General features: G+C 48.9%; 11 protein-coding genes across 11 annotated transcripts; 5 read left to right on the forward strand and 6 right to left on the reverse strand.

The window, feature by feature from the left end:
- Positions 1–403: 403 nt before the first annotated feature.
- On the forward strand, positions 404–2,295 carry N7481_012305 (VOC family protein; the record flags this gene model as incomplete). The annotated part of the gene is made up of 2 exons (XM_057271524.1): positions 404–579; positions 666–2,295. The coding sequence occupies 2 exons, from the start codon at positions 404–406 to the stop codon at positions 2,293–2,295; spliced, it is 1,806 nt and encodes a 601-aa protein (XP_057115712.1).
- A 538-nt stretch (positions 2,296–2,833) lies between these two features.
- Positions 2,834–3,367, forward strand: N7481_012306 (uncharacterized protein; the record flags this gene model as incomplete). Its single annotated transcript, XM_057271525.1, has 1 exon — positions 2,834–3,367. One exon carries the CDS (start codon positions 2,834–2,836, stop codon positions 3,365–3,367), a length of 534 nt encoding a protein of 177 aa, XP_057115713.1.
- Positions 3,368–4,709: 1,342 nt separating this feature from the next.
- Positions 4,710–5,930, reverse strand: N7481_012307 (uncharacterized protein; the record flags this gene model as incomplete). The annotated part of the gene is made up of 3 exons (XM_057271526.1): positions 4,710–5,108; positions 5,167–5,209; positions 5,278–5,930. The coding sequence occupies 3 exons, from the start codon at positions 5,928–5,930 to the stop codon at positions 4,710–4,712; spliced, it is 1,095 nt and encodes a 364-aa protein (XP_057115714.1).
- A 1,376-nt stretch (positions 5,931–7,306) lies between these two features.
- Positions 7,307–8,231, reverse strand: N7481_012308 (uncharacterized protein; the record flags this gene model as incomplete). The annotated part of the gene is made up of 2 exons (XM_057271527.1): positions 7,307–7,887; positions 7,955–8,231. 2 exons carry the CDS (start codon positions 8,229–8,231, stop codon positions 7,307–7,309), a joined length of 858 nt encoding a protein of 285 aa, XP_057115715.1.
- Positions 8,232–9,753: 1,522 nt separating this feature from the next.
- On the forward strand, positions 9,754–10,515 carry N7481_012309 (YoaK family protein; the record flags this gene model as incomplete). The annotated part of the gene is made up of 1 exon (XM_057271528.1): positions 9,754–10,515. One exon carries the CDS (start codon positions 9,754–9,756, stop codon positions 10,513–10,515), a length of 762 nt encoding a protein of 253 aa, XP_057115716.1.
- A 2,001-nt stretch (positions 10,516–12,516) lies between these two features.
- Positions 12,517–13,201, forward strand: N7481_012310 (uncharacterized protein; the record flags this gene model as incomplete). Its single annotated transcript, XM_057271529.1, has 3 exons — positions 12,517–12,670; positions 12,721–12,786; positions 12,873–13,201. 3 exons carry the CDS (start codon positions 12,517–12,519, stop codon positions 13,199–13,201), a joined length of 549 nt encoding a protein of 182 aa, XP_057115717.1.
- Positions 13,202–13,765: 564 nt separating this feature from the next.
- N7481_012311 (aldehyde dehydrogenase family protein) lies at positions 13,766–15,466 on the reverse strand (the record flags this gene model as incomplete). Its single annotated transcript, XM_057271530.1, is given in 6 exon segments — positions 13,766–14,464; positions 14,475–14,666; positions 14,743–14,817; positions 14,867–15,225; positions 15,286–15,355; positions 15,404–15,466. 6 exon segments carry the CDS (start codon positions 15,464–15,466, stop codon positions 13,766–13,768), a joined length of 1,458 nt encoding a protein of 485 aa, XP_057115718.1.
- Positions 15,467–16,495: 1,029 nt separating this feature from the next.
- On the reverse strand, positions 16,496–20,550 carry N7481_012312 (uncharacterized protein; the record flags this gene model as incomplete). Its single annotated transcript, XM_057271531.1, has 2 exons — positions 16,496–19,972; positions 20,083–20,550. The coding sequence occupies 2 exons, from the start codon at positions 20,548–20,550 to the stop codon at positions 16,496–16,498; spliced, it is 3,945 nt and encodes a 1,314-aa protein (XP_057115719.1).
- Positions 20,551–21,227: 677 nt separating this feature from the next.
- Positions 21,228–21,464, forward strand: N7481_012313 (uncharacterized protein; the record flags this gene model as incomplete). The annotated part of the gene is made up of 1 exon (XM_057271532.1): positions 21,228–21,464. The coding sequence occupies one exon, from the start codon at positions 21,228–21,230 to the stop codon at positions 21,462–21,464; it is 237 nt and encodes a 78-aa protein (XP_057115720.1).
- A 722-nt stretch (positions 21,465–22,186) lies between these two features.
- On the reverse strand, positions 22,187–24,218 carry N7481_012314 (putative MFS transporter; the record flags this gene model as incomplete). Its single annotated transcript, XM_057271533.1, has 7 exons — positions 22,187–22,538; positions 22,603–22,807; positions 22,865–22,927; positions 22,998–23,340; positions 23,395–23,439; positions 23,503–23,919; positions 24,006–24,218. The coding sequence occupies 7 exons, from the start codon at positions 24,216–24,218 to the stop codon at positions 22,187–22,189; spliced, it is 1,638 nt and encodes a 545-aa protein (XP_057115721.1).
- Positions 24,219–25,353: 1,135 nt separating this feature from the next.
- Positions 25,354–27,772, reverse strand: N7481_012315 (putative MFS transporter; the record flags this gene model as incomplete). The annotated part of the gene is made up of 3 exons (XM_057271534.1): positions 25,354–25,541; positions 25,626–27,464; positions 27,565–27,772. 3 exons carry the CDS (start codon positions 27,770–27,772, stop codon positions 25,354–25,356), a joined length of 2,235 nt encoding a protein of 744 aa, XP_057115722.1.
- Between the last annotated feature and the right edge of the window lie 78 nt (positions 27,773–27,850).

The raw sequence follows: 27,850 nt of genomic DNA on the forward strand, positions 1-27,850 counted from the left end.
TCCACTCCGAGTGAGGGGCTCCCTGCAGGCCTCGTTCTCGGTCGACTACTAGGTACTGTGCCGATGACCATTGCATTAGGCTTGGGCATAAGAATTGGAAAAGGGGGTAGGCCCATGGCAGCTCTCCAGTCTTTTTCCTGCAATTCCACTGGTTCCTGGCAGGTCGCTTTGGTTTGTGGTCTGGTGTGTCATAGTACCTCCTAACTTATATAGACTGGGGTCATTCCCTTCACCGTATATATTCATTCATAAGTTACCAACTGGTTGCTTCTATCTCTTCTTCTCTACATATATCTACTCTTGATTCTTCTGTCTCTTCCTTCTACAATCCTTCCGAGTCCTACACCAAAGCGCGTGCAAACCTTCAAGCTGGCACGCCAACTCTCCTCCACTTCCACCCGAGATGCCGCTCTCCCACTTGACTCTGACTGTCTCGCATCTCCCTACCTCGACATCCTTCTTCCTGTCATGTCTCCAGCCTCTGGGATACCAATTTATTGGCCGTCATGACGACTATATCGGCTTCGGCCAGAAGCAGGGCGAACCCGCCGACTTCTGGGTGACGGAGCAAAAACCAGGGTATGTCATTTGATGCAAGCGGTCTTCATGTTTGGGAGGGTTCTGTTCTGTTTCAAAAAGTTCATATTCTAACTTGAGTTGGATAGGATCTCCACTAGTGCCGTACATGTCGCTTTTCCAGCCCCGACCAAAGATGCCGTGAAGACGTTCTTCATTAGTGCTTTGAAGGCCGGTGGAAAGATGCATGGCGAGCCTAAGACTCGTGATTCGCAATCTGGTTACTACAGCGCCGCCATCATAGATTTCGACGGGAACAGTATCGAAGCTGTTTATCGTCCTGGTGCTACGGTCGTTGCATCGGAAGTCGGAGGTCCTACAATAGCCCTGCTGGAAAATGGATCGGTTGTCTCCAAGAGCAGCAAAGCCACCACCACAGTCAGCAAAGCGACCACGACCAAGAGGACCCAAAGCATTGCACCTCCTGTATCTGAGGCTGGATCACGAGCTATTACCAAGGCACCAACTGCGATCGAGCGAGGCGCCCCTTCGGTTGTCTCTCACCAGTCACAGTCACAGCCGCAGGCAAGGTCTATACCACCGCCATCATATACAATGCAGACTCAGACTATCCCGAAAACAGACGATGGAGGCAAGGCCGCCAAGACTATCGTGGGTACTCTCCTTGGTGCTGCTGCAGGTGCTGCAATTGCATACGCCATGGTGAAAGGTGACTCGCAATCCACTACTGAGTCGGAGACCAAAAGCCAGACCAATAGCCAGACCAAAAGCCAGGCACCTGGACCTTCGCCTTCGCAATACGTACAAAACTTTGCTCAACTTATGGCACCATCTCAAGCACTCCAGCAAGAGGAGCAACAACAGTGGCGGGCCATCGAAGCACCCCCTGCACGCAGCGTCTACACCTCCGCCTCGGGTCCTCGCTCTACCATGAGCCGCAGCGTAGCCTCCAAGAACCCTCGTGCCAGCACCATCTACGAAGCAACCGAATTCTACGACGATCACGGACGCCGCGCCTCAGACGGCAGTGTCTTCAGCATCCCAGAAGACATCCCCCTCCGCGCAATCGAGTACCCTCCCCAAGGCAACGACTCGCAGCGCTTCCCCTGTAGCCCCAGTACCTTCATCAGCAGCTACGCAGCCGATAAGCCGCGCTCCCGCTCCCTGGCTGGACCAGGCAGCGTCCACTCCGCCTCAACAATCAAGGCATCGCAAGCCCAGAGCACATCCCGGCGGCACAGCCAAGACGACAGAAACAGTTACACCTCCAGCCACCACTCACGAGCATACCACACTTCAACTTCCACCCATAGCCGCCAGGGCGGCAAACCATCCAGCAAAGCCCCCAATGCCGCAGGCAGCACGGCCTCATCGACGCGCTCGGCACGCAATATCCCTCTCCCCGCCGGTTCTGCAGCGACGTACTACAGCGCCGCGCCCAGCCATGGCAAATCGCATCTCTCGGCACGCGAAGTCCCACTCCCCGATAGTGTGATTGACTTGGATGTGAGATCGAATGTTACGCCTGACGACTCTATCAGCCAGGTTGGTAGTCGCTCGGATAGATCGCACCATTCGCATCATTCGCATCGCTCGCACTCGAAGGCCGGCTCGAAGCATTCGTCTAAATCCAAGTACGGCCTTCCAGTTATTCCGGCTGATAGTGTTAGTCAGGCTTCTTCCCAGCATACTGTTAAGGCTGGTGGGAGTCGGGTTCATTCACATTCGGGCAGTCGTCGTGGGAGCCAAGTTGTATGATTTAAACACTTGGATGGATTCTTTTCTCTTCTTTTCATCTTTCTTTTCATTGTTCACCAACGACTCATTTTCGCAAATTTTCGGTTCGTTTTGAACTGTTTTCATTCGTAATTTTTGCATTTTATTTCATTTGCATTTCTTGCGCGGCATTCACATACATACATAAACAGACAATTCGGGGACGACTGCATTCAAGAATATAATATCTCAATGAAACACGTTTGCATAGAAAGGTCATCGTTATATTGCTATCTGAAACTTGAGCTACGCCCGTAGACTTGCAGAAGATGTTGGCAGCACAGTACTACCTGTGCCCTCACGAGTCTGCCAGTGGTTCCAGGTGTATGTCGGGCCGACACAGTAAGTCTTCCCGGCCTGCAAGCTGTCTGAACACATCATCGCATCCAAACCGGACTACCTTGGCAAAGTCGGTTAGCCTTAGGCGGCCTTGGCGTCAATCTAGCAATGTCAGGTCTCGAAACTCCCTTCTCAATCCTATCAAACTCAAAGGATCAAGCCTACCAGTGAATCCTCAAACATGGATGAGCTCCAGAACAGACTGGAAACCATCTCAGACTGGGGATACGTCATATATCGCACTACCTACACTGTGGAATCTGATACTGCTTTCCCACACGCTATTAGATATATCGAAACCTGCCTGAAAAGTGAATTCTTTGACGAGGTGACGCCAAGGCTTAGACCTTATGATGACGACCCTGTTCACATTTGGTCCAGATATAAGTCGACAATCATAGAAGACCCCGCGCAATTTGACGGGGCCTCTATCGAGACCATTCGCACTCATTTTGAGACATGGGTAGATGCTCAAAAAGCTCGCGATTTCTTTAACAAATTTCGAATGTGCATAATTATTGATGAAGAATCTCTGCAAACACTCAAGGACGGATCAGTGGGGGACGTCGAAAATGATGACCACGAACTACGATTGGTGAAGGTCCTCGAAGCATTCCCCATTGTCGATTCGTCAGACGGGTTTCCCGGGTGGATGAAATGCTGGACACATGCACTGTGGTTTCTCTGGTCTAATTGGGGGATGGCGATGAGATGAGGATGTTATATAACTCAATCGAGATTGGCGACACCATATTTGACGGGGTATTTTGCGGGTGACCCGATCAAGTTGGTGGCATCATCATCGAGAAAATGGAAGAGAGGGGGTCAAGGTGCTTTATGTCTGGTCTGATGATGATCATGTCTCTCGCGATACTCTGAGACAGTACACTGCGGCACTCTATAGCGGCAACCGGCATAGTACCAGGTCAACCACGGCAATTTAGGCTGAGCGTCCCAGCGGCCGCCTGTACCTATCTCTATGTGTAGTAATCAATGATAACTACTACTAATATACCTAGCTTTCAAGAAATCTATTCGCTAGTAACTTCATAGATTAACCCCTCTGCGAGATTAGAATGAGCGTAGTGGGAGCTATTTACTACCCTGCCGGCGAGGGGAGATACGATACACTTTCAGTGGTTTTTATTCATTGCAGTCTTTAAGTCTTGATTTATTTTGTAAGGAAAGTATTACTACTACTAGTAAAATATAGTACTACAGACGAGCAACCTCCAGGGCTTGGAATGCATACCTACTAGGTAACAATCAGTATCTTTCTGCCTGTGAGCAGATGAGACGTTGCGCATAGTAGCTACTACTAGTAATGATATCAAAAAAGTACCTGGTATGCAACATGTCATCTATAGATGTCGTCCGATGAACCTCACTGCAGAATCCACACAACTGACGGAGTACTAGCAATGCAATGCAAAATGCGAGACCCGCATCACATGTACGAGTATTAACGGTCTCGGGAAGTCCCGTACTTCTGAAGGATGGACCACTTTTGGCCAAGAATACCGCTAATGCACCTCCTATCACATTTGCGGGTAGACACGGCCTATGACACTCAAGCAAACACAGTCCCCCCTGTCGGTTTTACCGACATCGGCAAGGTAATTACTGGAATAGAGTGCTGATGGGAATATGAGATGAATGCTATTGTTTTTGACATAAGATAAACCTTGTCTTCCGGGTTTATATTTGAGCTCTCTACTAGTGGGCTGCTTTATGGTTTGGATAGTAGTTACCCAGGTGATTGGTCTGTTGGAGTCTCTTGGATGTTTACTTATTCCTGGTGTGCCACGTGGTGGTTACAGTGCATTGAAGGATCGACTTCACATAATGTGTGTGTATGGAAAAGGTATGTAGTTCTGGTATGTAGGTACATAAGTACGCACTTCCGTATTAATTCAGTATTGAGACGACGAACAATCCGAAAAAGAAAGGCTGTGCTGCGGGGGTGGTTGTTGATATCGTTTCGTTTCAAGCATCGGATCAATAAAGCGACCAAAAAGTTCGAGTTGGAAAGGGCATGTTATGTTGTGTTGAATTTTTCACTCCTTTTCTTCTTTCTTGATTTCAGGCGATTTCTGTTTCGCCGCAGCTGCGGCCGCCGCTTCCGCCTTATCCTTCTCCTCCTTCGCCTTCTCCTCCTTCGCCTTCTCCTCCTTCTCCTTCTCCTCCCTCGCCTTCTCCTCCTCGGGGAAGGGCTTTCTGGCCCAAACTCGCCTTGTACGTTGGTATGGGTGGTGGTGTGGGTTCAGCAGCCCCTTTCGCATCTGAGCATTGTACACTCGCACCTCCTCCTGAGTCCATGGCTCGGGATCTCCAAACTTGGTCATTAGGAACATGGTGTATCCCTCGATACCGGTCAGCCAATGGTGGAGGTTGATTGAGCCTAGCTCCTTCTTTAGACTTTTCGCGAGGCCAGGGCCCGATGGGCCACTTGGTTGCTTTTTCGTGAATGTCGATGAAGCCGGCTTTTTCGATGGAGTCGCGCATCGTTTTTACAAGATCCATGCGCTTGCCGGATTTGTTGGCGGCAGCGTCACACCTAATATTCTCAGTAATCAGATAATGAGTCGGCGGGAGGCTTCATCTGCAACTTGAGTGCTTTCATACCTGGGTCCAATATCATATAGAACACTATCCTCCGCGATACTCGCATCATCACAATAAACATTGGGGTGAATTTCAAACTGTTCAATCCAACCACCAGGCTGGAGATTGTCATAACACTTCTTCATGATATCCACCGTTTCCTCAGGCGTAAACGCGCACGCCGTAACCCGAAGATGAATCAAATCGAACTTCTTACTCCACGTCCAGTCCTGCGTCACATCATCCACCTCCAAAATACAGTTAGGCGGTAACCAAGTAACGGGCGGCGGGAAGAGATCCACGCCACGAACCCAAGCCTCGGGAAACATATCCGCGACATCAACGGCCCACGATCCCTTTCCCGTACCAATATCGAGGACGTTCTTGGGTTCGATGGGTGCGTGGAAGAGCGGGTTTTCTTCAGCGGAGTCTCCAACGATCGCGGCGAGGTGGACGGCGTCGTAGGTGTCGAACTGCTGCTCGTCGGCGGGGAAGGCGTACTCGTCTTCCTTTAGGGATTGGTAGCGGCGGCCATTCTCCATGATTCCGCGATAGATAGAGGACCCGATTGAGGTGGTCTCGGAGTTCCAGTCGCGGGGGTCATATTCGTCTTGGCGGAGGTGCACGTCTGGATCGACGGCGATGGTGATTTCGTTCGCATTCGCTGACGACATGTTGGGATGAATGCGTGCGCCGAGTGGCGGTTGGGTATGTTTGTGTATATGTGCGGGTGTGGGAAAGGGGGGAATACAAGTACAAGTGGCCGAGCTTTAAGGGACTAATATATGATAATGACTGACGCTTTGACTGAAGAAATCAATGGTGCGGGTCCAAGATGGGTACGGGACGGGAATGGGGGACGGGGGAGGGGGTTCAGCCTTTGAAAAAGTGTTATTTTACTTTACTTTACTTTACAGTCCTTACAGTACTTTGGTTAGACGCTAGAAATCCGAGCGCCACTTGCACTGGCACTAGGACTACATTGGTTGCCCAGGTGTACTTGTGTTCGTGTAGGTTTGGCGAAATATGAACGAGAGGAACCATCCCCCTTGGGCTGCTGTCATGCACGGGATGGTTTGTTAAAAATTAAAATGAAAGTCTCATTGCGCCAGCTTGCATAGCAGACACAAGCACAAGTACTTTGTACTGCATTAACACTCAGACTAAGATTGCGCCAACTCCGTATCAGACAGGGGCCCCCCCATGTTCTCCCGCCGTCCCCGGTCGCATTTCGGTCGCAACATGATTCTAGTGGTGGGAATGATTCTGGTGACACCGTATGAGCAGGGCAATATGCGTCCCTGTAAGCTATGCTAGTACAAGGGTGGTAATGACAGCGGGGCGGGGCGAAACACAAGCCCGATTCTGGTTCTGGTTCTGGTTCTGCTGGGGAAATGTGCCATTGTGGATGCTGTTTCCGAGAAGCTAAATTTCAACTAGCATAACATAACTAGTACCTACTCGTAGACAAATCCTGTATCCGCGCCACACCAGCCGGTCTAACGCCTTGTGATCTAATCCCTCGCTACTCCGTTCTGCAAAAGTCCTGGAATCCGGTAGTGTGAATATTTGTCCAGGGCTCATAATTTCTGAACACATGATTTCCCTAATGGATAGCGATTGATAACTAACTAAACTTCAACCTTCCAAGGTTCGAAGGGAGAAATGGACTGCGAATGGAAGTCTGCGAATGTCAAATAGAATTTGGATCGAGATCTATTCGTATTATTTTCGATGCCAAGTGAATGAATGCATCTAACCCACTAGTACTACTAGTTCTAATATGAGCTAACTAACAGAAGGCTGTACTGGTACTCATTAGGCACTTGGACTCTTTTCAGACCAGAACACACGGGCGAGAGCGATCCTGAGGTCGATACTATACATGCACCAACGCTCCACACGTCGTTCAAATTGACAACTTGAAGGACTTGAAACCTTGGAATCGTTATCATTGAGGGAAATTGGCTATGAAATGTGACAAACCCGTGGAATTCATAATATGGCCTCTTTATTAAACTTTGACTATAATCATAAAGTTCGATTAAGTTTAGATCATACCAAAGGAACCTGGTAGTTCCGACCGGCCCTGCGTTGATCCCGCTAGCTCATTGCCAGCAAATGAGCTATGTAGCTCAGAAGGCTTCCATTTGCTTCCTGTCTGACGTTTCATATCCTGACTCGAATTTTCGCTCATGTGCGCCTGATGTGGATACCCATACTGCAGCTGCTCTTTCTGTCGACGCTTCGCTTGACTGCAATATAATAACAGTCCGCCCACTAGTAACAAAGGTATTCCAAGACCAGCGCCTAATCCCGCACCAATGGCCGCCAGTTGCGTCTTGTTATATGACACTATTGAAGGGCAGGTACTGCTGGCATCTGAGGTGGCCAGCGTGGGTATTACCGTGGCCGTGCGGTTCGCTGTCTCACAAGATGTCGCACTGCTCGTCGTATTTTCGGAAGTTGGCATGCCGTTCTGCGCGGCTGTCACATTGGCGGATGTATAATGAAATGTTCCCAATGCGTTTTTCTCTTGACAGGCAACTGGAGCCGAAATCTCATGGCTACATGTCCACAGTGTATTGGAAGTGTTGCACTGAAATAGATTCGCCCATCCGTCATCAATTTCTAATAGGTCAGAGAATGACTTGTCAGCTTGTTGAATGAGTTTCACGATGAGGGATAGGGGGTTTACCTTCATAGCAGGCCCGTGGACATAGAGCAATCGGCCATGTTTCATCGGCGCAAAGCCCCCGATAAAGAATCCCAAGGTTCGCTCCGAAGCAGAATCCATTTGACAAACACGATTCGCCTTTTAAGCAGCACGATAGACCACCTGGACACTGTCTATAATCGCTCCCGACTTCGCCATTGGGAAAGTAACATGTTGCTGAGCTCGCCGAGATAAGACAAAACAAAATAACAGTAGGCACAAGGCAAATGGTTCGTAAACCGAACCCTATTCGAAACATTGAATTGAGGGACGTTGATCTTAAAGAAATTATATTACATGTCAGGTCATGGTATGGGCAAGAAAAGAAAGGAAAGACGTTGGGGCCCTGCGGGGGAAGAGCGAGTCTTGTCTCAGAGCCTCAATTGGGTTCACGAGACTGACGCGAGCTGGCTTGCATTAGCTCTGCAATGATCCTTTCATTTAATGCGAGCCAGTGGGGGGCAAAAGGGAGATTTTCCCAATCAACCCAACACTCAACCGTTTGGGCAGGGTATGTGTGCGCTAAACACATCAGGGTTTTTGATGCAGGGGTCTTTGCGGTTAGGAACTAATTTCGGAACCACCAAGCGATTAGGCCACCATAAGATTATTCTTCTACTCCTCGAAGATGTTCATTGAGATAATTTAATCATGGCCTAGGCCCATGTAAACTAATCAACTACCTGTCGCAATCAGACCCGTGGCAACTCAAACTCGGCGCCTATACTTGTTGGTAGGGCTGGCGGCTAACGAAGAACCAATCACACTATCACACAAGTTAACTCATCTTGAAATTTAGCGCCCTAGGCAGAACATCCTTGGTTCTTAGAACGCCATCCAGATTCTTTTTTGCAAATCAAAAATAGGCTTACTGGAGGAACTACCGGATGGGGGTCGTTCTTTAAAAGGGCATGTACCTAACAGTTTACATAAACCTTTTGCGATTTTCTTTTTACCTGTCGAACGTTTTCAATATTAGAAGTCTAACAAGGCACAAACAGCATACTAACTGTACCCGTGGCACTTAAATTTCTTTTTAGAAATGAATGGCGAGCTCTGGTATCTAAATTTCAAGATTTCTCTACGTAATTCGAGAAATTTAGAATTTCGGTCAGTTCCCACCACCCGCCACTTACCAGCCCCATCGACGAAAGACGGAATTTCTTAAATGCACCCAAGGGTCAATTGAAACGTATGCATAACTCCAATGGAGGCTTAATTTGATTCCTAACTAATAGGATACAAGGAGGACTGTATATTTTCTCTTGGCGTATCGTATCTGTAGTCTTAGAAGAAGAAAGATCGTCACAGATCCTCCCAGTCGTGCGTCATCTACCATATGGGCCTCTAAGTAAACAACGGAGAAAGCGCCAAAAAGCAGGGTAAAGCGTCCGCCGCATGCCCTAGATCTTGGCCGTCTCCACCAACGTGGTCGATCTCAGCTCTTTCACGACCGCTGAATTCCACATCCCCTTGGATCCCAAGCTAGATACGTCAGCTTGGAATGTCGATCGGTATACCCTGTAGATGACCCTTCTCGGCACCGATCGAGTGCTAGTATATAAAGAGCTACCTGCAGGTATTTTTCTCATTAGTATAAGTCTTAATATACAAAATCCGACAGTCTGTTATATGGTTTAGCCATATCTTTCTGATCAACCATTCGTCTGAACATAATTCGCAACACAGCCACATAGAACGTACATATTCACATAAAGAAGTAAGCTTTGATGACTCGAAAGCATAGGCCGCTTGCTGACAGCCGCAAGAATAGATACATTATGGCACTCTCAATCTCTGATTCCGAGAAAGATCGCAAACCCAGCTTCAGAGAATTCCTCGATGAAGACATTGCTGAAGATATACTCCTCGAAAGCGAACTTCTCCTCCTGTCCTTCGCAACCGGCATTCAGGACGCCGCCGCCTGGCCGGATTATATGTGTTTTGCCTCCAATCAAACAGGCAATACGCTATTCCTTGCGATTGGAGTAGCAGGTCTCGCCCACGATGCATTCAGCTTCGCAAATATCGGCGTGAGCCTGAGTCTTTTCATTGCCGGCGGTTTTATAATGGGCCAGTTGGGAAATTACTTCGGAGTGAGACGACGACTGTGGTTATTGATTAGCAACTTCATCCAAACAGCACTGGTATTCTGTGCTTTGATGATTCAATATGCGTGGCCCATTCAGCGCGATGGACCTGCCGCTCTGGCAGTTATTGCATGTCTCGCATTTTCATCGGGTGCACAGGTTGCCATGGCCCGTTCTTTAAAGATCACCGAAATTACAACTGCGATGGCGACTGCGGCCTTCATCGATGTGGTCATTGATCCGAGCTTGACGAAGATCAAGAATCGGTTGCGAAATCGCAGAGTTATGTTTCTCGTCATGTTGACGTTGGGTTGTTTTGTTGGTGCTTTCGCACAGCGTGAGGTCAGCTCGTCATTTCCAATTATGCTCTGTGCTATTGCGAAGGCAATGGTCAATGTGGCATTTTTGTTCAATCGGCCAATTACACCAGTCGCAGCAGATATGAAAGTTTAGCATATACCTAGAGATAAAAACCAGAAGTTTGACGTTCTCATGATGATAGATTCATAACGATAATTCTAATGTTGCGGCTTTAATCTCCATCTCAATGCTTGAAAGTACTAGATCAGAGAGCTTCAAATGTAAGAGCTTAGTACTTGAAGGAATTAGAAGTAGAAATACATGAAGCTACTCATCCGTCGAACCGTCGCAAGTGTGCTAGAGTAGAACAACCGAAACTATCTGTTCCACACACCTATATTACGTTAGGTGGTCTCTCTATCATCTTTCTTGATTGTCATCCTTGCACTTGTCTCATATTCCTCGTGAGTATGCCGACCCGCTCAATTATGTATTGAGTAGCCGATCGAGACTCGGAAATTTTTACATAAAGCCACTACGGTTGGTTGACATGATCGAGAAATAAAGAGGGTACCAAGGCTCTAGAGTCTATAAAACACCGCATTTGCTGCTCCACTGGCCACAAGAGCATTACGTTCCGCAGAGCGAGACCTTCCAACTTCATATTCCTTTCAAAGATTTCAGCAGCAGATGGGATAACTTATGAATCAGAGGGGGCTCGGGGGAGAATGTTCGAAGTTGGTGGAGCTGGAGAAAAGTTGGTCGAAATGACGGGAGTCCACCTGGGCAGCTTTGTGGTAGGGGCGGGGGCTGGATTCTTGAACCCTTCAGGCTGGAAACCGGTCCAATCCCCTTGGTAGCCCTGGATTGTATTATGTCGAGTATCTTTTGAGAGTCGCAGGCAAAACGCAAAAGCGTGTTGGTTATAACACCCGAATTACCCTAGTTGTACGTGCTAATGATGCGCAGAGGTGAAAGAAGGATTGTAATTTAGGTTGACTTTCGACTCCTCAGCCTGTTATGATAATGATATGACTACAACCCACCTTTATCTGAGAAAAGGTAATTTAGAGCGGCTTTATTCTGTTCCTGTGGCTTAAATCCTGGACCTAAAAGTTTATTTTGTCAGTGTCTTGCACTAGAAGCTGCCACCTAGACTTTTGAGGAATTTCTTTGATCGCTAGAAAAATATAACAGAGATTATTGGTGGAGATATGAAGATCAATTGCTCTCGAACATTCCGAACGGCCTCGAGAGTACCGCTCTGGATAAAATTCAATCGTGAATTGTAAGAAAGCCGCTGCCAGCCGCTAACGTCGTAAAAGTCCCAGTCAATGCCCAAGAAATTCTCCAGTAACCTGCTTAAATTATCTAATGAGTAGCAACTTGAAGAGAATGTGTGATGTATCATTCTATGAAATGCATATACTTGGCAAAGGTCATTGGGCAATCGCCTTCTATCACCGGCACTCACGCCCCGGGGCCAAGCCGATGGGTGGGCAGCAAGTCCTGGATATAAGAGATTGAAACTAGGCTGTCACATTTGAGCCAAGCAAATAAATTCAAGTATTCAGGGTGTATCAATTAGCCTATTTCATTGGCGGCAATTGACTTGAAGAGTTGTTTTTCTTTTCAGCCAATCGCTTCTATAGTCTGAATTCACAATTCAACTACACAGCCTCGTGGGTATATAAGCCTAAATATCGGCCAGGGTTCCACCACTCTCGGCATTTCCTCATAATCCTATAAGCTGGTTGGTCTCGAAAAAAAATCAAGCGGGCCTCTTTCAAAGTTTCAACTAGAAAGATGTTCTTCGAATAAAACCGCCGAGAGAATCCTTCGGGCATAACTGTGGACCACATCCGAGGAGTGAGATCCCACCAAAAGGTTCTTTGAGTATAGGCAAGTGGAAACTAGTACATAATTGGTATAGTGAGATAACAAATTCAGGTATGCCGGGAGTTTATGGACTCCTACTAACACCCTTAAATTTGGAGGTGGCTTTGGCCGCGTCATTTTCAGGCGGGGCCGTCCACTTCCATTACAACCACGTTCTACTACCAGGTGAAGATAGGATCCATACTAGTAGTATATAAAGCCCAAGGTTTGCCGTTCTGGTCCAAAAAGACAAATAAAAAACTAACAACCGCCACAATGAAACTTTCCATCGTTGCGATGGTCTTGTCATTTCTCTCCCACGCGACGGCGGCGCCTGCGGGGAATGACCTGGAGAAGCGCGACTCGAGTTCGTTCAAACTTGTTGCATACGGAGTTGCATCTTCTTATATTGATATATTCTTTTCTGACGGTTGGTCTACCATGTTTCAAACTAGATCTTTCCACTCATGTCTACTCTAGGGCTTGCTTATGCCGGCGATGCTTCGCTGTGGGAAGCAGAGGGCAAGGTTGTTACCGATGTTACCTGTATGACCATATCCCTACTACTTTTCCAACCATACTGTTACATACGATTACATCTTACCAGAGCATTCGGAGCTAACTAAGAATAGTCGTAATGCATAATACCGAGCTAAACACGACTGCCACTCCCGTCTCTAAGCTTGATGCGGCGACCCTGTTCTACATTAGACCCGTCGAAGATGATGTTTTGCCAGTCGGCTTCACCAAAAATGGTCATGATACTCCTTCCGATGCTGTGACAAGCAACTTCATCTTCTACGGAACCTATCTGATGTGGGAGGAGTCTAGCGGAACTTTATCGTCCTCGTTCCGCCTCTTGCCAATGAATGTGTCGGGCATATACCAACTATATTATGATTACTCGAACCTTTATCCTTCGGGATATGCGATTCCAGTCATCAAGTCTGTGAAGGTCTGATATTTCGGTAGACGTGAGGATTAGCAAGACTTTTTCCAGCACCGAAATTAACTTTCTCGTAATATGTGGCCGTTACTACTAGTAGTCGATATTCATAGGGTAAGTTCTACTAGAGGCCGGCCACGGAAGCTTAGTTTTCGAACCAAAACCTGTAAGACCCTAGTGAAGGAGGTTAGTCGCGTCAAAAAAAAATAACTAATCGCGTATATTACAGCGGGGCTTTTTATCGCGTCGCCATCATTGATGGTTCTTCACGCTAATATTATATTAAATTTTGTCTTGGCGCTTCTTCGACTTTTAAATTATCGATCCTCTTCGTGGCCCGGGGGTCTAGGTAAATCAGAGCATTTCAAAAATTCGTAATGCAAGCCACCTGCTGAACCACCACAACTCGAAATTATCATACTTGTTTATCAGGCCTTTGTTTCTTTCAGCAATGATCGGAAGCTTGCACGAACCTACTAGTATGAAGGTTGTACCAAGCGATTGTTATTCAGAACAGCATAACTTTACATAGCATAAATCTTTGAGTGACAGAAGCCTTCCCATGCGAAGACAAGGAGATCACTCATCATCCACACTAATAAGAACACTCTTAGTCTCCAAATAGTTGTTGATGCTAACAGTCCATCCCTCACGACCGGTTCCACTAGCCTTATAACCTCCGAAAGGCATGTCTTTCGCACCGGTCGGGCTAGTACAGTTCACGCCCACACTTCCCGAATCCAACTTTTTCGCCATTCGCAGGGCTCGGCTGACATCCTTAGTATAAACAGCCGCATACAGACCATATTCAGTATCATTGGCCTTCGCAACGACTTCATCTTCATCACGGAAGGTGTTAATATGCACGACAGGCCCAAAGATCTCCTCTTTCATCGGCTTGGTATCTTCAGCCGTTTCAAGGAACACCGTAGGAGGAACGAAAAATCCATTCTGGTGTTGAGAAGGCTCTCCTCCCATGGCCAATTTACCAACTTTCTTAGCCTCCTCAATGTAAGCGTGGACTTGCTTGTATTGCAGCTCGTCTGCCTGTGGGCCCTGCTGCGTGGTTGGGAGTAAGGGGTCGCCGCTCTTCAGATCAGCAAAGCTCTTCTTGAACGACTCGATAAACTTTTCAGCGATCGACTCGTGGACATAGATGCGAGAATTGGCCATGCAGACCTGTCCGGTATTAAATTGCATGCTGAACTTGGTCTGTTCGACTGCCTTTTCGATATTGGCATCTGGAAAGATGATCGCGGGGGGATTTGCCGCCGAGCTCTAGAATGACATTCTTGAGGTTGGACTTGGCAGCTGCGGCTTGGATAATACGTCCTGTTCTACCTGATCCAGTGAAACTCAGGACGCGAATATCCATGTGGTGTGACATCACATTTCCAGAGATGTGGCCGTGTCCCGAAAGGATGTTGATAACGCCAGGAGGGAAGCCGGCTTTGTCGATCAGTGTGGCGATTTTCGCTGACTGTAAAATAGTAAGAGCATTGCCTAGTGAAACTCTCGTCGAGGCGAGAACTGTATGAGATTATTTATTAACTCACAGTCAATGGTGCCTTTTCGCTGCTCTTCACCACAACGGTATTTCCCGCGATCAGGGCTGGAGCACTTTTACCAATCTTAATTTTGTCAGAAACCCTCACGAAATCGGGAAACGGAGAGACAAACCAAGAATAAGACCGGTACATTCCAAGGGATGATAGCACCGACCACGCCATATGGCTGTCGCATAGTAATATTGACAAAGCCAGGGGTGTTCAAACTGGATGTTCCCAGAGCGTCATAACCTGCCTCTGCATAGTGGTCCAAAGACTCTGCTGCGACGTAAGACTCGAAGTACGCAGAGACAGGACGTCCCATTGACAGTGCTTCCAGTTCAGCAAGCTCATCGTGGGATTCGCGAATCAGCTTGGCGAGCTTCTTGAAATAGGCCCCTCGATCTGCAGGAGAGAGCTCGGACCACGACGGAAATGCAGCTTTGGCAGCAGCAACAGCGGCGTTTGTATCATCTTCCGTTGCCTCGGAGACTGTATAATTGTATTAATACCAGCTAGACAGATCTCCTGTGCACGTAGACAATACAATACCTTTGACGAACTTTTCGCCCGTGGCGGGTGATTTCAGCTCGAATTTACCACCGTCAGAGGCTTCCACGAACTAGCATTCTTTAGCGTGAGTCCTTATTGCTGGTTTAATCCAACTCACCTTGCCATTGATGAAGAGTCTCGTCTCAAAGGACTTAACCTTCGGTTCTTGGGTGATGGCCATGGTTGCTATTTGAAGTGGGAGACGAGGATCGATGTCAATGAGAGAAGATGTTTTTAAAGCGGGCGATTGGGGGATTGAATCCTTGAAACCCGCTAACTAAGTGTCGCATGGACTTCTTGGAACATAGACTGCTGACAATTTAACTCGCGTTGACCCCGCACGCTAGAAACGAGGCCCCCCACCAATGTAAGATGGAGCTATCTCCAGAAACGGGCAATGCAGTAGTGATTTGGCTGGAAGCTACATTCATCCATGGTACCAAATAAATATCCCCAGAGCCTAGGTCGGTCTAGAAATATTCTACAGTTGATCATCTGGTGAGTAGCACCCGCGTGGCCCGATAGCTTGGCATAATGGACACTCAATCATGGATAGAACCAGTTACTGCCCTTAGTCTCGTTTGAGTATAAAGTATTTCAGTAGATACAAATACATGCGAGTAATTGGAGTTACCAAAATGACCAAATGATTCGCATGCGTGAGATGAGTCCACGAGGGACTAATGGCATAAAGTGCATGTAGGGAAACTCCACGAGACTCCACCCGGTCTCTACCCGATGGAAAATTCGAAAAGAAAAATATAAAAAAGGAAGTCTCATAGAAAAATGAAATGGGTGAACTCCGGTCCTAGCTTCCCGTATATCCAGCCAAACCAGATGCAACGCACCATGAAAATGCATCCATAAAAGGGTAAAAAAAAAAGGAAAAGGAAAAAGAAACAGGAGGGGACAGCAAATGCTCTTGGACAGAGCGGGGTAACCATTTATAAGCATTACGTTCATTGTCTGAGGTGGCTGTTATGAGGATGTTTCGCAACATGATCAATAAAAGTCACTTGGTAGTCAATGACGAAACTTGCATTATAATTTTATCGTAAATAGGCCAGGTGCAACCACAACTGCGGTTTGAACGCACATCGTTTGGCTTCGAAAGATGGGGAATTTAAAAGGTCAAGATGGAACAGAGGAAAGGGCAATCAATACCCAAACCGAGGAAGAAACATGAATGAATGCATCGCGATCATCGAAATCAATCGAATTTGCATGCAATTTTTCGTTCCTTCTCCAGTCCATTCGCCTCCCACTCTGCCAAAATACGCGATACTTCTCGGAAGGAAACTGGTTTGGTGAGGAACATATCCACGCCAGAGGAGAGAGCCTCGGATTCATCCCGTAGACTACTCAGCCCAGTCAGAGCGATAATGACAGCCGGCCTGCGGTTATCATTTTCTTTCTCCATGGCCCGGATGGCGCGTGTTGCTTCGAATCCGTTCATCACGGGCATTGATATATCCATGAAAATGATGTCGAAGCCCATTTGCATTCGCTCGGCCGCCTCGACAGCAAGCTTGCCATTATCCGCGGACACAAGATCAGTGAGATTCCGCTTCTTCATGAAGGTCATCATCAGATTGAGATTGATTCGATTATCGTCGACAACGAGGACACGTGCCAGTTGTGAAGAGGCAGAGCTACCACCTACCGATGGCATTGGGAGAGGGGCCGCTGCGATGGCCTCTGGGAATTCGGATACCATTGACGGGTCGTTGGGAGAAGACTCTCCTAGAGACTTAAGACCCGACCCGGCGGCGACTGCTGATAAAGGCTCATCAAAAGGCGCAGTGTTTGAAACGGAAACCGGAGACGTGACAGCAGATTGTAGGGCGGAGGTGATCGGGGGTGTCCGGTAGACAAGGTCGATAGAATCCATGGGATTGCTAATCACGGTCGCGGGCGTCACCACCGAGGAGCGAGAGTTCTGGAAGCATTTCAGAACGCTGCGGGCCAGTTTGTGAGGTCCACAGGGGCGTCGAATAATTTCCACCGAGGTTGCAAGTGCGAGCCACTGAGTCTGCTCCTGAGAATAATCCACTGGCTGGTGGCAGAGGATGAGCAGTGATGGCAGTGTTGCAGTCAGTGGCGTTTTGCGCAACTCGGGCAACACTGATTCCTCTATGACCAACATATCCAATGGAAGCGGTGACGGCCAAGCAACGAGTTCCACCCCGAACCATTCGGTGAGATATTTCGCAATCTCAGCCCATGTCTGGTCCTCTGCGAGACGCTCCACGTCCACACCCCAAATAGCAGCACGTTTACCAGGGAACCCTTCGCGGAGGAGAAGGGTTTTCGTCAGAGCTTCTATTTGTTGCGGGTTATGGGAGCTTTCATGAACAGGCGGGCTTTCCTCGCCGACCGCTCGCGCAAGTGGAAGAGAGACACGCACTACTGTACCTTCCCCAGGGCGGGAGCGGACGCGAATGTGGCCATTGAGAGCTTTCACTAGGCTCTTCACGATTGACAATCCCAAGCCAGTTCCCACAGCGAGCGAATCTTCCTGGGCGAATGGGGTATATAGCTTCCCACGAAGGAATTCTTCCGAAATACCGCGTCCAGTATCTGACACAGTCAGCGTAACCAGATCCTCCAAGCCCTGTCGTCGAGAACGGCCCTCTGACCGGCTGGTAGCTTCTAGGCTCAAGGTTACTCGCCCCGAGTCCGTATATTTCATTGCGTTTCCAAAGATGTTCATGATAATGCGCCGTAGCGCGCCTGGTTGTGTGCGATAAATCCAATCGCCTTGCGCCACATCAATAATCACATCCACTTGAGATCGACCTGATTGGACATTGAGAACTTTGCTAGACGAGAGGACCGACAGATCAGCATGGGCCCCAGAGTTATTTCCATAGGCCAGCCCCAGGCAGATTCCCTCAACGACTTCTTCGGCTAAGATCGCAAGATCCGTCACCACATAGGAGTCAAGATGCGAACCCAGATTGTCTGTGCCTTTGAAGTCGAGTGGTGACTCTTTCCTGCGCTTCAGTGACCGCCATGTTCGCTCCAGAGAAACAACCTTGCTGAAATCCAGGACTTGATTCATCGTGTCAAGTAGAGTCCGACCACAAGCGTTTACCGTCTCAAGAAGCGACCCTTGGAACTCGCTAAGATTCGTGTCGTTCAGGAATTCGGCCGCGGCTAAAATTCCATGAAGAGGACTACGGAGCTCATGTGAGATGCTGCCGATAAAATCACCCTTCTGCCGATCTGCAATGAGCGACTCGACTCGACTATACTCAGCCATGATAGACGAGCCAAAGCCCAGGACAGAGCTCAGCTCAACGGCGGAAGTGAAAACTTGTGTCTCGACATCAATCCAGCAAAAGCACCCGGCAAACCATTGCGAGTTCACAGCATTCCAAAGCGGAACAAACATGATCTGCACCGCTTCTGGGAAATACTGATTCAACAGGGTGTTTTCTGCGGCCTTTCGCCTTTTCCCCATGGGCTTTGTCACGTCGATCGGGGAGAGTCCTGGAGGCGACGGATTGGAGGGAGTGGGGGCCGTATTACGCGGATTGTGGTCATCATCATCATCATCATCATCATCAGACGTGGAAATGAGGCCGTCTCGATGGAACGACCATATCTTTCCTTTGGGATATCGTCGAAGGAGCAATTGTAAAAAGGACCGATCGAGGGAAGCCGCGGGGGATTCACTGATCGCGCCCGCACGAGGTGCGAATGGTTCGTCCTCTGTCGACATAGACAAGACAGTTGCAGGGCCGGTAGAATCACTCATCGAGTCCTCACTCCCACTATCTCGACTAGAGAATGGAGTGCCTTGAGACTCTAGGAAAATGACCCCGCCATTTTGTCTCAAATCCAGGCTTTCACGAAGTAAATTCGCCGCCCGGCGAAAACACCAGGAATTGCCATGAGAGTCGTCGGGAGGAAGTTGATTTCTGCTGCTGCTAGTGATCCACTCTGGCAGAGAGCTCGCCCCACCAGATGTCCCAGTGTCTAATTTAGAGCCCCCAGAGCTAACAGATTGCGCATCATTACTCGGAGATCGATCGTTGGGTGGGCTATTTGGCTGGCCTGATGATGCTCGAGATGCTCTCTCATTCTGGGAGGATTGGTCGAATTGGACAGAGTTGCCATGGCTGCTCCGATCGTTGGGCGGGCTGTTTGATTGGCCTGATAATCCTTGATATGATCGCTCGTTCTGGGACGATTGGTCAAATTGGAGGGAGTTGCCTAGGCTGCTCCCACGGGAATCACCAAAAGTGCTGAGGCGATTGTTTAATGATGGGGTCACAGATTGAGAGGGTAAGCTGTCGGCCCGCGAGGGATCAACACTTTCCACAAAGCTGGAGCTTCCATCAACGAAATAGCTCAGTCCGCGAGAGAGTCGTGCAGCTCGACGACCCTCCGAGGCCTGTCGGCAGACTTTCAGATAATCCATAACAAGCATGGTCAGTGACCCGAGTGTGTCCTTTTCCAATGCAGTCAATCCATCACGAGGTTCCTTGTCCAACACAAAGAAGCATCCCAGATTTATACCATTATGGGTAGTCAGGGGAGTTCCGGCGTAGAATCGAAAGTGTGGATCGTTTTGAACGAAAGGAAGGTTGCTATAACGTTCATTCTTGGATAGGTCGTTGACGACGAGGTGGGAATAGTCGGCGGTTTCGCGGTTGGAAGACGAGAGGGCAACAGTGTCCTGTTATATAGAAAAAAAATGGTAAGCATCAGCTATTGAAGATCCCTCGATGTAGCTCTACAAACACACATGATGGGAACTCCAAGCTCATATGCGGGTTGAATACTTACTTTACACAAGCTCCATGCCTTCTCGCCATTTGTGTTTCCAGACCAAATCGCATCTTTATCGTTGTGGACCGAGTGATCATTCAAACTAACTGACTTGGTGGCCTCGGAGAGAATGTACTGCTTATCTCGGTCGAGAACACATATGAGAGCTCGTTCCACATTCAAGCGTAGTGCTGCAAGCTGTGCAAACGAGGTCAAAGTGTTGTTGGATAGTCCTAGGATCAACGCCTCCGGTCCGATTGCAGTTGACGGAGTTGAGGTCGCACTACTATTGGAACCTGCTACCGAACTATCACGCACGCGGGTGTTTGAACTGCCCGTCGATCCAGATGACCGACTCTCTCCTGTGCAAGAGAGCCAAGCGGGGAGAGAGTGTGTTGGGCCACCGGGCTGATAGTAGCGATATAGTTCCCTCGTTCTGCGATCCGCGCCATGTTCGGCGACTTGACATGTCTTTGTTTCTTCCATTACTCTGCTGCAGGATTGACAAGTAGCAGAGCACGGTCTTCCTTCATGCTTGAAGCCCAGGGGCCAGTGTCAAAAGAAGCCAGTGGCCACGCAAGTGTGAGCGTGAGAGCTCGAGCTCGAGCTTAAGAGTATAGTCGGTAGTAGTCGGTTTCAGTGGGGGGATTGAGGCTCAGGCGCCGGGGACAAGAGATGCGTGAGGGAAGAGGATTCTGGGGGATCTGAACAATACACGTCGATCAGCCATCGAGCGGTGGCGCCACAAAATGCCGTTGTAGTAGGCAGTGTGTGTGTGTGGTGTGAAAAAAAAGTGGACGAATACACGATCATCCCCACTCACTCTCACGAGAATTGGGAAGAGGTAGGAGAAGCGGAACCAAAGGCGAGTGAAAGGAGGCAGATCAAATGAACGGGCTTCAATTGTCAGGTGGGGACTAAACTGACCATGGTGGACGGTGTACAGTGTTTACACTTCGTGTACGGAGTACCGCTGGAAGGCTGTGGGCAGCGAGGGAGAAATAATCCGGCGATCTGATTGATGATTGGCATTCAAGTTGACTCGATCGGGTGCATGCCCTCATGTTCCCCACCGCTTGCTCAACCGGGGGGGGGGGCCAAAGTTTGGGAAGGGGAACGAGGCAGAACGTCATTGAGCAGAGTGGACGATCCATGAGCCAAACATGCGGGACATGCGAAAGGGAGAAGCAGCGGAGGTGAAGTGGAGTGTGGATGTGTGGTGGAAAGGTGGAAGTTGGCCTCAGGCCCAATCACGGGAAGCCATCGATGGACGATCAGGCACATCTTTGCGCCTCCAATTCGTCATCCTCCACCAACCCACCTCCCACAATCCCCTCACTGGTCAATCCCCAGCCAAATCCCTGACGGGTGGATTTGATCTCCAGTTGGGCCAGTTATAATCCTTCGATTGTGTTTGGTGGCTTGAAGGCGTCGTCTCTGTCCTTCAGTCCCTCAACCCCTTCGTTCCGCCGCCGACATCAGTGTGTATTATGCGGTGCAACTTCTGCTCAATTTCCAGCCATTGCGTCACTGGGGCTTTTGCCATGGACTTGGGCTGTTGCGTTGTGGGAAATCTGACCTTCACAAGCGGGCGTTGGCGCTTGTGGCGCTCTTTGGCGCTCGTTGGCGCTCGTTCGCGGCATGTGGTGGCGGTGGCGACTCGATTACCCAAACGAGAAGAAGGATTGGGGGGGTTGCTCCGCTACGGAGTCCGTTGTCTATTGCAAACGTACTGGTACAAGGGATGGTCCTGGAATTAGGAGGTGATCCCCCCCATCTACTATGTAAAGCAAGTGTCCCAGCCTGCACCCCACTGATCAGCTACCAGCCCAGCTATGTATGTACCAGCTCACCTGCCAGCTCAGTCATCCCAAAAATAACTCAGCATGTCCCAGCATGAAAAGGCTCAAGGGTCTGTATGGTCTGTGTCACATCATATATGAGTGATGGATGGCATAACTTTTCGAAATATGAGCCGGGGAATTCGTTTAATATCGATATGTGGCAGCTGATAGTTATGGACACATATCACACACGGCTCCAAGCCCATGACCACACAACCTCGATCATCCTACTCGGTCATCATGTCAGTCATCATGCCAGTCATCATATCATTCAGCTTTTACGAATTATGACCCGTCACTGCGCCCCAGATATACGCCACCCATCCTCCCACCGTTAGAAGCAGCAATGCACTAAAGCAACCAACCGAGATGTACCAGGTGCGTTGGGCATGAGTCACTAGGCTGTGCTCTTTGTTTGCGGCAATAATCTCCGCGCCAGAACTTAATCGCTTCTTCCGAGTCCACTGCAACGGTGAGAGATAGTCCGATGTATAGGACCCGATTAGGATTGCACTGCCCACAACCAATGATGCCGCCACGAGAAACAGATACACCTGGACGACACGTCGATAGGAATTGTCATCGGCATCTTGCAGGGCTCCGGTGATGATGCGGACGATAATACCCATGCTGTCATATGTCAGTCGGCGGTTTTGGGACAAACTGGTTACAGTTCGAGGGCATGGCTACTTACGCATTGTTCATCGTCACCTTCAGCGAATATGCCGAACCGAAGACGGACTGATGCCAGAGTGTTGTACGGATGCTATCGATAACGGAGGTCGGGCCGAGGGATAGCGCAATGGCGTAGATTCCGAATGACGCTCCAGTGCCTGCTGTAGAGGTCGCGAAATTGAGTAGAATCATGCTAATCAGCATGCCCAAACCACACGTGAACACTAACATCCAGTTAACATCACATAACTACCGCAAGAGCAAGAGAAGTTGTCACTTACAGACAGATGCCCGATGGCCAAGAATGTCGATAAATACACCCAGACATGGCACGAGGAAGAATCCTATTCGGAACTGCGTTAGTTGGAGACCACCACACCACCACACTTCCTCACGTTGCCTCCTCTGACTTACCGGCATATTGTGATAAAGAGCTGTACCAGCCAGCCTGGATAGAATCGACAGCAAATCGCTGTTCCGCCAGCTCTGTTGCGTTCTGGCTGAATGTTAAAGCAGCACTTGTCTGGAACAACGAGAAACCTAAAACAGCCCAGAACATCCATGGCAGCTGGAAGACCTTCTCGAATTCGAATTTCTTGTTCTTCTCCGTCAATACCTCGTCGGTTGCATGGTCTCGTCGCCCTTTATAATTCTTGTTGCAGTATTTGTTGAAGAACCAGAACACAGCCGAGGCGGCATTGGTGAAGAGATTCATGAACACAGCCGTCCAGAAGACCCAAGCAAAGTTTCCAGTGTTCTATTGTTGTCAGTGTTGGGGTCAACACCGCCCGTATACCCGACTGTTACTAACCTTTGCAATAATGTTTGCAGTTGACTTGCCAACGAAGCCTCCAATCTATATCAAGTTAGCTTCCACTCAATACGATTTTTCTTTTCCAGTCATCATCATAAATAGTACCTTGCCAATTGCCAATTCAAATCCAAGCGTGGATGCAAATCCATTGCTCGGCGCAAACCATGACGAGAACATTTTGTACTGTGCAACCTGAGTTGCGATATCACCGAAAGCGAGAATGACTCGACCACCAATCATGAAGTTGAACGAGCGGACAGTCGTCGCAGCAGCAACCAAGATTGAGCCAAGCGTGTACACGATATTGCCGTAGACGATCATCTCTGTCCAGGTGGGCATACTCGTCAGATGCTGTACTAGTAGGTTTTTCTGGCTTCGAATGAAGTAACAGGGTTCGGACTTGGACTCACCAGCTCCGCCAACGCGATCGGTAATGATACCACTAGGCAAAAGAAGAAGTGTAGCCATGAAATCCTCGCTAGCTTCGAGAAGTGAAAATTGGACATTGTTAATGTGCATGTCCTAGTTACCCGAGCGGCCAAATTAGTTTAGTCACACACTCCTTCCTTCCATGTCATTCCAAACAGGCAATCGCGGTGTTATTGTACCTTTTTAATAGTGCTTTTCATAGCACCAGTCACGCCAGAGCTCCAATGCGACCCAAAACTAATGCACGAAACCAAAACGACGGCGAATAGCTTCGCGGCCAATGGCGGAGGTCTCCTTCCATCATTCGACTCATCCTTCTGATCTCCATCCGAAACCACCGGCTGAACCTCCTCCGCCACAGACTTGGCTGTCAATTCCTTCGTTGTCGCCATGTTGGAAGTAGAACAAGAGCGAGAGTGTGGGGATAGGGGGGAAAGGGGAAGACGCTTTCGAGGCGCGCAGACCTGGAGGCTACATTTCCATTTAAGTACGAGCGAAAAGTAAAGGTCCTCTCCGTCGGGGACATTCACAAAGTCAGACCCAATGCCGAGAAGAGAAAACAGAGTGAGTGGAGAGGGACCAGATCAGATAACGGGCATGTTCCGACAGGCTTAAATCTTAATTTGGAGCAACAGCAACCACACAGCGCGATTGATACAATTTCTTCAATTGGAAACGTAACAGGAATAGGTCCAGTGGCACCAGGTCGCAACTGGCCGGATCTGATAAGCCGGTTGAGCCCGGTCCATTAACCTGAAAGGAAATAGTTACTGTATGAGTAAGGTGAGTGTTTTTCTTCTCCAATTCCACGCCTCGTTGTTCCCACCCCGGTGAGTTTTCGGAGAAACAGCCCATTGAGCCAAGGAATCCGAACCTAGAAAATATTGGCAGCTGTGTTTTCTTTTGCTGTTTTTGCTCGGGATTCCGATTCTTTATCGATCTTGACCTTACCCGTTTTGTTCACAAGCTCCGAAAGGCCTGTCGTACAAATAACGATGCAGTGCGCGGATTAGTTTCCCTTCCCCTTCCACGCCACATGGCCCTCCACCGAATATCCACTGCATCGTGCAGAGCTCTCAACAGAAGTGGGGACTTTTTTTCATAAAAGCCCTGTGCTTGATCGATAAAGAGTCCTGGGTGAAATTACGATAAAAGCACGCAGGTATCGTAATTGACTCCGATCATCGTCCCACTTGGTGATTTCCCACTGGGATAAATCCGAGAACATCGTCTCCATTTCCGGGCATCCGAGTCCGGGCCTTGGCAACGTGCGTCACGATACTAGCCCTGGACTCGGAGTACATGAGTAAACCTTGGAAGTTGGAGCTTCGGCGAGAGCGCAGGAGAAAATTGGTTTGCGGCGACTGGTATTCAACTACTAGTTAGTACCCACTTGTAGTACCTGAGCAGCCTATTACTGGCAGAATTCGTCAATAATCATCATATTCAGGCCCAATTCAGATCGTCTAACATCGTTATATACTAGTACGCGAAGTAAATGTCATATCCGTTAAAAGAAAATCCGATCTAAAATCGCTCCATCAATCGCTTGCGCACCGTCCACATACGAGCTCGCTTGCCGTACATATACATGGGGATCGACGTAGAAAGGAAGAAAATCTGAATGCCGCCGAGACAGAGGTAAACCTCTCGGGAGCCATCAGTATCTAACCAATCAACAATGAAGAGCGAGAAGACGAGGCCGTGAAATATGTCTGGATAATTTGTTAAAAATTGTCATGAAAATCCGACAAGCGAATTCGCCGAAAAAAAAAGAAAAGAAAAGAAGAAAAACTTACTCTTGCTGAAGTTCAACGTGACCAGTGCTTCACCAGCATACTGGCGATAACTGTCCACGCAGAAAGTGATGGCAGTAGTACTTCCAAGACAGCAGCCGAAAGAAATCATGCCGAAGAAGATAGTCGGCACTATCCAGTGATCCATAAGCTGAGCACTCCAGCCAAAGCCCATCAGACCGATGACGGTGGAGAGGGCAATGGGGAGTGCCATGACGAGACGGAACTCAGGCTCGTAAATACCACCGTTACGACGAGTCATAAAACGTGCAACGATATCAGACACTTTTCCTGCGACCGCTGTACCAAGCAGGCCGCCAATAAAGGGAGAAATGTAGACCAGACCGGTTTGTAGCGCGGTAAAGCCGTAGTGCTCACTGCTTTCATAAACCACCGCGACAGACTCGGATAAAACAATCAGCCAGCCCACTGATAGTGAATACACAACAGTCGACCACAGGACAGAAGGGTAGGCGAAAAGGATAAAGGGTCGAAGTGCGATCTTGAACCAGTTGTCCTGTGCGATTCTGCCATTCCAAATTCTAAGCATGGATACGTAGGGTATCTTGGGTTTCTCGCGAAGGCGGTTTGTGTAATGAAGGGTGGAGCTAATAGAGGCCACAGGCTCCATAGACGCGCTGCGGGCCGGTGAGGCTGCACTTCTTGGGGATGCTTCCACATCGCTCGAATCTTGGAGATGGACCTGGGAAGGGCTGGCTGCGTGCGGCGGGTGTAGCAACCTGTCCGGTTTCTCGATCGCAGGCGTCGAGGGCTCAGTCACAATATTATCTTCCGAGGTAATATGATGCACATTTGGAGGGAGATCTACTTCATGTCGGAGATGCGACGCCTTCTCTTGATCCTCCTCCGGCTCGTCGACAAATCCAACGCGCGCATTTTTCGCCTTCTTAGGAACTTGTGGGACTTCTTCCTTCTCTTCCTTTAGCTCAGAAGGATCATCATGCACCTGTGCATGAGATCGATGTCCACGGAATCCGTGGGAGACCAGATCAGACATATTTCTGGGCAAGTGTGGGCGTCGGTGGTGGCGTCTAGGACGAGGCGTGCGATCCCAGAATGTTTCTGGCACGAAGAAGAAAAGGAGGACCAAGCATGCGCCGACAATAATGGCGACGATCCAGAACACCCAGCGCCATCCAAGGCTCCCGATCACAGCTGCGCTAGCTAGGGGAACAAGGTTCTTACCCCCGAGAAGAAGCAAGGTGTAAATACCGACACGGTAAGCCCTCTCATGTAGGAAGTAGATTTCGGCAATTGTTGCCGATGGAAGGCATTCCACGGGGCTTACTGCAACGCCTTGGAAAATGCGAGCGACGACCAGGCTCGCATAGTTAGGAGACAATGCGCACCAAATTCCAGATATGATGAACAGAGTGGCACCGAGCAAATAAACAGGGCGTTTCCCGAATAGGATGGCTGTGGGTGACATGACGACCGAACCTAGTCCCATGCCCATCATATAGAGACCAGTAGTATATGCCACTTGTTGTTTGGGGACATCGTAGGTCTGCGCCACATTATTGAATCCTGCTGCCAGGATAGTAGTCATACCTCCGCCCATCAAGCAGTAAAACCCCAGGGAGAACAAGGCGGCATCTCTCTGCCAGACTGGCCAGTTTAGAGGATCGTTGACCGAGTCATCAGGCTGTGGATCGAGCACGATGGTCCCGTCGGAGGTCTTCTTCTTGTGTGGGGCCGGAGTGAGGGAGGATGAGCGAGAGGGCGGGTTGGAAGAACGTAGAGACGAGGTAGATGTGCGTGCAGGTTGGTTTCTTAATCCCAAAGGCTCGTTGCGCTGGGCAGAAAGGAGAAGAACGGTACCTAGTCATAGTCATTTAGGATCAGTATCGGGGGTGCGACAGAGCTTACGTTCTGCTCGAACGTAGTGATAACTCCGCATTTGAGGAATATTGCGACATACCAGGTACCTCGTCCGTCTCTTTGTCACTCAGGATCCCAAGGGTCGACTTTGCGCGATATGTGGGCTCGTCGCTGGCATCTCCATTACCCGCCGACTTGTGGCCAAACATCCTCCTCCAAAGTGGCGCCGTTTGCACCAGAGTATCACCGGTCTCTTCGGATGTGCCTGTATTGCCAGGTGAGACCGGTGCTACCTCTGGAGAAGTCATGATTCGGGTACTGATGTATGATGGTGGTGTTTGGAGATTATTTCAAGGGCTGTCGTAGATGATCTACATTAGTGATAG

The sequence above is a fragment of the Penicillium waksmanii genome (assembly GCF_028829765.1).
Source record: "Penicillium waksmanii strain IBT 27052 chromosome Unknown utg000010l:1.0-3698451.0:1.0-3701458.0, whole genome shotgun sequence".
NCBI lineage: Eukaryota > Fungi > Ascomycota > Eurotiomycetes > Eurotiales > Aspergillaceae > Penicillium > Penicillium waksmanii.